The 8,880-nt window shown below is 44.6% G+C and overlaps 1 protein-coding gene across 1 annotated transcript; it reads left to right on the top strand.

Moving 5' to 3' along the window:
- The first annotated feature begins 367 nt into the window (after positions 1-367).
- On the top strand, positions 368-8,601 carry LOC132651548 (uncharacterized). The gene is made up of 2 exons (XM_060376786.1): positions 368-862; positions 6,178-8,601. The coding sequence occupies exon 2, from the start codon at positions 6,828-6,830 to the stop codon at positions 7,974-7,976; it is 1,149 nt and encodes a 382-aa protein (XP_060232769.1). The 5' UTR covers positions 368-862; positions 6,178-6,827; the 3' UTR covers positions 7,977-8,601.
- Positions 8,602-8,880: the final 279 nt, after the last annotated feature.

The following is an 8,880-nucleotide window of genomic DNA, read 5'->3' as shown; positions in this document are numbered from 1 at the left end:
GTGCAGTTGCCTGGGTCCCTTGCTCTGGCTCTGGGCTGGCTCCTGGGTGCCTGAAGAAATCCGGGTCTTTTCCAGGGAATGTCTGGGTGACCTAAGGTCGGTCCTAATTGTTTTCTGTACCATGGGGTAATCTTGTGACTAGAAATTCTGCTCTCTGATGTTGTGGTGCCCACAGTTCAATCTGGGACAGTGATCAGAGCATGCTGGCCTGTGGCTCTAGGCTGGAGACCAAGTGCCTGGTGCAACTGGGATCTCTTCTGAGGTTTAGCTGGGTGAGTTTAACCTGACTGAATTCCCCACCATGGAGCATCCTCTCACATGGGAAACAATCATTTGTGTTTTAGGGCAGCCAGGTTTTTTTTTTTTTTTTTTTTTTTTTTTTTTTTTTTTTTTTTTTTTTTTTTTTTGTGTGTGTGTGTGTGTGTGTGTGTGTGTGTGTGGAGAGCCGAGAGAATGCAATCGCCATTACGAGATGGTGCCGACATCCGGCTCTGGCCCTAATGAACAATAATAGAGCGTGTGTGCAAGTTGCAAAAGCGTGCCAAGCCACTGTCCAGCCCGGGGGCATTACTGCCCAGTCCAGGGCGTCATACGGGGCAATGGGCAAGCAGCCAACCAGCGGAGTACACACTGCCATAGGGTGTATTTAAGCAGCACCATTCTGGCGGTTAGCGTCTTCCTCTACACATTGTAATAAACACTTGCTGCAGAAGGATCCTTGTGTCTGTGTGCGTTCTTGCTGGCTAGACAATTACGCGGGTCACAACTGGTGCCGAAACCCCGGGACGCCGGGCAGCCTTTGATCGCTGGCCCTGAGGAGACCCCTGCTCTCAGGGAGGATTCAGAACTGCAGTGCTAAAAGGTAAGTTCTGAGAGGCAGCTCGTCTTAAAGAGACATCGCCCCATTTAATTGTCCCAGTTGCTCTTGCTTTTGTTCTGGTGGCCTTAGCAATTTTTCTTTTTTGGTATTCATTTTGTTTCCATAAAGACTGGTGCTAAAGTGCTTTGTCTCCGTGGGACATCGTTCTATCGACGTACATAAGCCGCAGTGTCCCCTCCTGTGTCAGTTTCTCTCGTAGATAAGGGAGCAACATGGGAGCTTCACATTCAGTGATCACGGCACTTTAGTCTCTTTTAAAACAGCATAAATTAAAGCTTTCAAAAAGAACGTTGAAAGGGTTTATTATGGAAATTGATCGCATCGCTCCCTGGTTTGCATGTTCAGGGTCGCTGATGCTTGCTTCCTGAGATAAGCTAGAAGCTGATTTACGGAGGGCAGAAGAAAATGGAAAGCTAAAAGTTGGAGCTAGGTCATTGTGGATTTTAGTAAAATCTTGCTTAGAAGATGAGAAATGCCACTCATCTGTAGCAGCTGGCCAAGGGGTGTTAGAGGAATTACAAGACAGCATGTCAGAAACAGAACGGGATAAAAGGTTGGGGGCCCTTAAGGAAAAAGAAAAAGACGTCTTTAAGAAAAAAGGCCCTTCTGCGGATGCTAAAGCTGCAGGAGCGAAAGACAAGGGAAAAAACGCCCTGGGAGAGAAAGGTGAAAAGGGGAGTAAAAATCCAAAAAAAAAAAAAAAAAGCCTCTTTATCCGATAAAAGAATTGGAGGCTTTGGGACTTGATAGCTCTGAATCTGAGCAGCTAAATTCCTCCAAAGGGTCAGATTTAGAGGTAGAAGCAGCTTGCTATGAGGAGGAGAGGCGCTACCCTGAGGAGCCGCTGTTAACACCAGATAGAGAACAAAAGAGGGGAGGAGCTAAAATTCACAGGGCTTTCTCATTAACCCCTGATGCTCCTCCGCCTTATGTTGAGAGACACGGTTTAGATTCCTTCTTTTCAAAAAGGGATAAAAGGAAGCTTTTGCAGGCCTTCCCTGTATTTGAGGCCGCGGAAGGCAACCGTGTTCATGCACCAGTAGAATATCCCCTTGTTAAAGAACTTGCTGAATCGGTTAACAAATACGGGGTAGATGCTAATTTTATGATCATGCAGCTTGAAAGACTTGCTAGCGTGGTCATGACCCCAAATGATTGGCAAAATAGCATAAAAGCTGCTCTCCCTAGTATGGGACAGTACTTAGAATGGAAAGCCTTGTGGTATGATGCTTCCCAAACTCAGGCAAGGGCCAATGCCCACGCAGAAGACAATCAGCGGCAATGGACCTTTGATTTGCTAAGGGGTCAAGGCCAGTTTGTTCATGATCAGACAAATTATGATTGGGGGGCATATGGTCAGATCTCTGCTGCCGCTATTAAAGCATGGAAAGCCCTTTCAAAAAAGGGCAAGGCCGGAGGACACGTGACAAAGATTATACAAGGCCCTCAGGAGTCATTCACAGATTTTGTGGCCAGAATGACAGAAGCAGCACGTAGAATATTTGGAGATCCGGAGCGAGTTAGGCCAATGATAAAACAGCTGGTATATGAAAATGCTTCTCCAGAATGTAAGACAGTCATTACTCCTAGAAGGAACAAAGGGCTAACAGATTGGATAAAAGTTTGCCGAGTACTTGGAGGCCCGCCTACCAACGCCGGCCTGGCGGCAGCCATAATACACACCAAGAACCGCCCAAGTTCTGGAAACAATAAAGTTTGTTTTAATTGTGACAAAATGGGTCATTTAAAAAGAGACTGTGGTGTGTCTGTGCAAAAGAAAGTTCCTGGACTTTGCCCTAAGTGTAGAAAAGGCAATCACTGGGCTAATGAATGCCGTTCATTTAGAGATATTCAGGGAAAACTTATCCAGCATGAAACCCCCCCTAATGAGAGGAATGAGAATATTCCAAAAAACGGGTCTCAGGGCCCCAAGTCTCAGGGCCTCAACAAATATGTGACACAGGCAGACAACAGGAGGGTTTATCCAGCTGTAGAGCAACAAGAGGATCAGCAGGGTTGGACCTCCGTTCCACCTCCCAATTCTTATTAATGCCACACATTGGGGTGCGACCTGTCCCAGTGGAGTTTGAAGGCCCCCTGCCTAAAGGAAGTGTTGGTCTTATTTTGGGTCGCTCCTCTCTCACTCTAAAAGGACTTATGATCCATCCTGGAATATTAGATCAGGATTTTACGGGACAGCTCCAGGTGCTTTGTTCCTGCCCCCAAGGCGTATTTCCTATTTCTCCTGGAGATAGAATTGCTCAATTAGTCCTCCTCCTAAGCCTTCATGACTGTTTTCCATCTACCGGAACACCAAGGGGCACAAAAGGACTCGGTTCCACAGGAACAGATTTTGCTCATTTGGTAGTTGATCTTTAGACTATACCTACCCTACAAATACAAATAGAAGGAAAAAGTTTTACTGGTATTTTGGACACAGGGGCTGATAAAAGCATTATCTCTTCCACCTGGTGGCCTAAGGCGTGGCCTGTTACACAATCATCCCACTCCTTACAAGGGTTGGGATATGAGGCCAGCCCTGCAGTTAGTTCACATTCTTTGATGTGGCAAGCACCGGAAGGTCAAACAGGAAGTTTCATACCACATGTTCTTCCTCTCCCTGTCAATCTCTGGCAAAGAGATATTTTGCAGGATTTAGGATTGGCATTGACCAATGAGTACTCTCAACAAGCAGTTGATATAATGAAAAGGATGGGTTATAAGGAAGGAAAAGGCCTTGGTAAACAGGAACAAGGGAGATTACACCCGATTTCACAGGAAAGTAATACAGGGAAACAAGGCCTGGGTTTTCATTAGCTGCCATTGAGGGTTCCATGCCCATATCTTGGCTCACAGAGGAAGCCCTATGGGTTCCTCAATGGCCCCTTTCCTCTGAAAAGCTGGAAGCCGCTACAAGGCTGGTTAAAGAAGAGGTACAGCTTGGTCATTTGGAACCATCTACTTCCCCCTGGAATACACCCATTTTTGTTATAAAAAAGAAATCAGGAAAATGGAGGCTTCTCCATGATTTGAGGGCTATTAATGCACAGATGCGTTTATTTGGAACAGTGCAACGAGGCTTGCCTCTGCTTTCAGCCCTGCCTAAGCAATGGAGAATTATAATAATAGACATCAAGGATTGTTTTTTCTCCATTCCATTGTGCCCACGAGACAGACAGAGATTTGCCTTTACCCTACCTGCTGTTAATCACCGTGAGCCAGACAAAAGATATCTATGGATAGTTTTACCTCAAGGCATGGCTAATAGCCCCACCATGTGTCAATTGTATGTGCAGATGGCTCTTGAACCAGTTAGACAGCAATTTCCTTCCTTGTTACTGATTCACTATATGGATGATATTCTCTTGTGCCATGAGGAGTTAGCCATCTTGCAAGATGCATATCTTTTGTTGCAAAAAACCCTGCAACAATGGGGATTGCATATTGCCACTGAAAAGTTCCAAATTTCAGAAGTAGGTTCCTTTCTAGGGACTGTTATTTATCCGGAACAAATAGTTCCTCAGAAAATAGAAATTCACAGGGATCATTTGCATACCTTAAATGATTTTCAAAAGTTATTAGGTGATATAAATTGGCTTAGGCCGTTTTTAAAGATTCCTTCTGCTGAATTAAAACTCCTATTTGATATTTTGGAAGGGGATGCTCATATTTCTTCACCCAGAGCCTTAACACCAGCTGCAAGCCGTGCCCTGCAAGTGGTAGAAGACGCTTTACAAGATGCCCAATTAAAACGTGTAGATGAAACTAAGACCTTTGACCTGTGTGTCATTAAAACTAAACGTTTACCAACTGCTGTATTATGGCAAGATGGACCCTTATTGTGGGTTCATCTCAATGCTTCTCCTGCAAAAATTATTGAGTGGTATCCAAATGCAGTTGCTCAACTTGCACATCGTGGGTTAAAAGCAGCCATTACATACTTTGGGAAGGAGCCAAAGTTCTTAATAGTGCCTTATACAGCTCATCAAGTTCAGGTATTTATTGCTACCTCTGATACTTGGGCAGTGCTAGTTACCTCCTTTAGTGGTTTGATTGATAATCATTATCCTCGACACCCTATTTTGCAATTTGCTTTAGCTCAAGAGGAAGTCTTCCTGCATGTAACGTCCCAGGAACCACTTCGGGATGGACTGGTAGTTTATACAGATGGGTCAAAAACAGGAGTGGGAGCTTATGTGGTTAATAATAAAGTTGTTTCTAAGCAATATCATGAGACCTCGCCTCAAATTGTAGAATGTTTAGTAGTGCTAAAAGTTTTGGAAAAATTTCTAGGTCCCTTAAATATTGTTTCTGATTCTAGTTATGTGGTAAATGCAACCAAAATCTTAGAGGCTGCTGGATTGATTAAAGCATCTAGCAAGCTTGTAAAAATTTTTCAAAGGATTCAGTTTGCCTTAATTACCAGAAGATCCCCTGATTTTATTACTCATATTAGGGCTCATTCCGGTTTACCGGGGCCCATGTCCCATTGAAATGACCTGGCAGATTGAGCCACAAAGATGATTGCATTTGCCCTCCTTTCAAATTTAGAATTGGCTAAGGAGTTTCATAAAAAATTTCATGTTACAACTGAGACAGTGTGTCATCAATTTGACATAACTAGAAAAGAAGCGAGAGATATTGTTACCCAATGTCAAAATTGCTGTCAGTTTTTACCTGTGCCTCATGTTGGGATTAATCCCAGAGGAATCTGTCCACTACAGATGTGGCAAATGGATGTTACTCACATTTCATCTTTTGGCAAACTACAATATTTACATGTTTCCATTGATACTTGCTCTGGAGTTATGTTTGCTTCTCCCCTGACTGAAGAAAAGGCAGCCCATGTTATTCAACATTGCTTGGAGGCATGGAGTGCCTGGGGAAAGCCCAAAATTCTAAAAACTGATAATGGGCCAGCCTATACTTCTCAAAAATTTGGACAGTTTTGTCATCAAATGGGAGTGACCCACCTAACGGGTCTCCCATATAACCCTCAGGGACAGGGTATTATTGAACGTGCTCATCGCACTCTAAAATCATACTTAATAAAACAAAAAGGAGGAGTCGAGGAGGCTCTGCCCTCAGTGCCACAAGTGACTGTTTCCTTGGCACTCTTTACTCTCAATTTTTTTTTAAATTTGGACAGTCAGGGCCACTTGGCGGCTGATCGCCACTGCTTAGAGCCTGATAGGCCTAAGGAAATGGTCAAATGGAAGGATGTCTTGACTGGTCAGTGGAAAGGCCTGGATCCTATTTTAATAAGATCCAGGGGAGCTGTCTGTGTTTTCCCACAGGAAGAAAACAATCCATTCTGGGTACCGGAGCACCTCACGCGAAAGCTCGTGGCAGCTGAAGATGATCCTCCAATGAATATACCTGCAACTAATTCCAGTTCTTGCCTGGATCCTTCTAAATTGGGTTCCTAGTATTGTGGGGGTACAACGTTGGGCCATTTTGTCTGCATTCCCAAAGCCTATGCCGGTCAGACATAATTCATTGACTTTCCCAAAATTCTTCTCATCCAATAAAGATTTAGGCCTGCCTTATTTGCCTTATGATGAGACTGAGGCATCATTAGGGGAAAGCCATGACTTTCCAGAAGCTGGCTCCCTTTGCTTTCAAATCGAGGATTCTGTAGGAGATTGTGTTCGGCTTACCAAAAGGATTCTTGGGTCATTTGGCTATAAGGATTGGAATTGGGAAGTTATGTCCCAAAAGGAAAGGGATAGTAACGACGCCATCTATTATACCTTTCGGCATAAGGTCACCTGTAAACGGTTCCTTTTTAGGACCAAATTTTTTAGATAAAGATAGACCTCTTCAACCTAGGGTGGCCCCTTCATGTGCATGGGAGGATGATGAGTCCATCCCTCCATGGTCCGACTGCCTGTCGCGCTTTACTCAATGGGCTGACAAAAATAAAACCTTTTCCTTTTCCCCAAATATGTTGATGGATCCTACAAAAAGTTTGGTAATGAAAAAGGGGCTCTTTATACAACATCGAAATATGGCCCCTTTTTATAAATGGGTACTTTGTGGGATAAATGGTAGTTGTACGGACCTCAATCCTCTGGGATTCATTAGTGGTGGTACTGTAGGGAAATCGATCGTCATGGGCGCCCTAAATGGTACTGTGATAAAAAAGGCTATGGAAATGGTGAATGTGACAAGGCAAATTACCCATTGGAATAGAACCATTACAAATCAGATGGCTTTTCCACCTAGTCCTGTCTGTGTTTATCCCCCTTTTTTACTTGTTTTGTCCAATAATTCTTTTAGAAATTGTACCAATGAGACATGCTGGATGTTGCAATGTTGGAATGCCAGGCGTTACACTCGTGCCCTGGTTGTTAGAGTCCCGCAGTGGATCCCAATCCCTGTGGAGACTCCATCCACACTCTCCCTGTTTAGACAGAAGAGAGATTTTGGCATCACCGCAGCCATTGTTACTGCCATCGCTGTCAGTGCAGCTGCTACCACTGCAGCCGGCTTGGCAATGGCAAATTCAGTCCAAACAAGCACAACAGTAAATCAATTGTCAGCAGGTGTGGCTGAAGCCATGAACCTTCATGTATCTGCTAGCACACAATTAAAAGGTGGATTGATGATTCTCAACCAGCGTCTGGATCTTATGGAAGAAAGAATAGATATTTTATTTCAATTGGCTCAATTAGGATGTGAGAGAAAAATAGGAGCACTCTGTATTACCAGTGTACAATATGAAAATCTTACCCGAGCTGCTAATTTGTCCAGGAAATTGTCCTTATATCTTGCAGGAAACTGGCCAGAAGGATTTGAAGAAACACTTGAAGAGCTAAGGGCGGCGGTGGTGACCATTAATTCTACTCCAGTGGATTTATCGCTCACAGATGGCTTATTATCCTGGGCTTCTTCCGCCTTTTCTTATTTTAAGGAATGGGTGGGCGTTGGAATGTTTGGTGCAGCCCTATGTTGTGGCTTAGTGTTCTTACTTTGGTTGGTCTGCAAGCTCAAAGCCCAACAACAACGTGACAAGGTCGTGATCGCACAAGCACTTGTGGCCTTGGAACAAGGATCATCTCCCAAAATTTGGTTATCCATGTTAAAAAATTAAAACAGACTGTGACACTCAGTCGATGCACCTCAGGGGTTTTACCCATTGCACTGAGTCGATTTCACAATGTTGCCTTTGCCTAAGCCGCTATGGTACCTAGATAGGATGATGACAGCCCTTACACTCCCTGGAATTTTATTCCATTGCACGGGAATGGGTGTCACCTCCATTTTTAATCTTCTCCCTTAGCCCCTTCACCCAGAGGACTTGTCTCCATTGCACCTGGTGGGGTAAGGGAGTAATCTAAAGCTCTTGATCACTTACTCCCCAAAGAAGGAGTTCCCTTGATCAAGCTTAGGGCTCTCTTGTGCCGCGCTTATAAGGCTTTAAGGCAGTTTGCATTTATTAAAACAAAAAGGGGGAAATGTGGAGAGCCGAGAGAATGCAATCGCCATTACGAGATGGCGCCAACATCCGGCTCCAGCCCTAATGAATAATAGAGCGCGTGTGCAAGTTGCAAAAGCGCGCCAAGCCACTGTCCAGCCCGGGGGCATTACTGCCCAGTCCAGGGCGTCATACGGGGCAATGGGCAAGCAGCCAACCAGCGGAGTACACGCCGCCATAGGGTGTATTTAAGCAGCACCATTCTGGTGGTTAGCGTCTTCCTCTATTCATTGTAATAAACGCTTGCTACAAAAGGATCCTTGTGTCCGTGTGCGTTCTTGCTGGCGAGACAATTACGCGGGTCACATTTTTTTTTAATTTTTCATCAATTACACTTTATTCATTCTGCATCCCCCCATAAGCCCCTCCCTCCTCCCCTCCAGATCCCACCCTCCCTCCTCCCTCTGCATGCATGCCACTCCCCAAGTCCACTGATAGGGGAGGTTCTCCTCTCCTTTCTGATCTTAGTCTATCAGTTCACATCAAAAGTGGCTGCATTGTCCTCTACTATGGCCTGGTA

Source organism: Meriones unguiculatus, assembly GCF_030254825.1.
Source record: "Meriones unguiculatus strain TT.TT164.6M chromosome X unlocalized genomic scaffold, Bangor_MerUng_6.1 ChrX_unordered_Scaffold_31, whole genome shotgun sequence".
In the NCBI taxonomy this organism is placed as follows: domain Eukaryota; kingdom Metazoa; phylum Chordata; class Mammalia; order Rodentia; family Muridae; genus Meriones; species Meriones unguiculatus.
The sequence above is the reverse complement of the archived record's forward strand: the minus strand, read 5'-3'. Positions and strand labels throughout refer to the sequence as shown.

Coding starts and splice junctions, on each gene's coding strand:
- LOC132651548 (XM_060376786.1), top strand. CDS start 6,828: ATGTTGATGGATCCTACAAAAAGTTTGGTAATGAAAAAGGGGCTCTTT.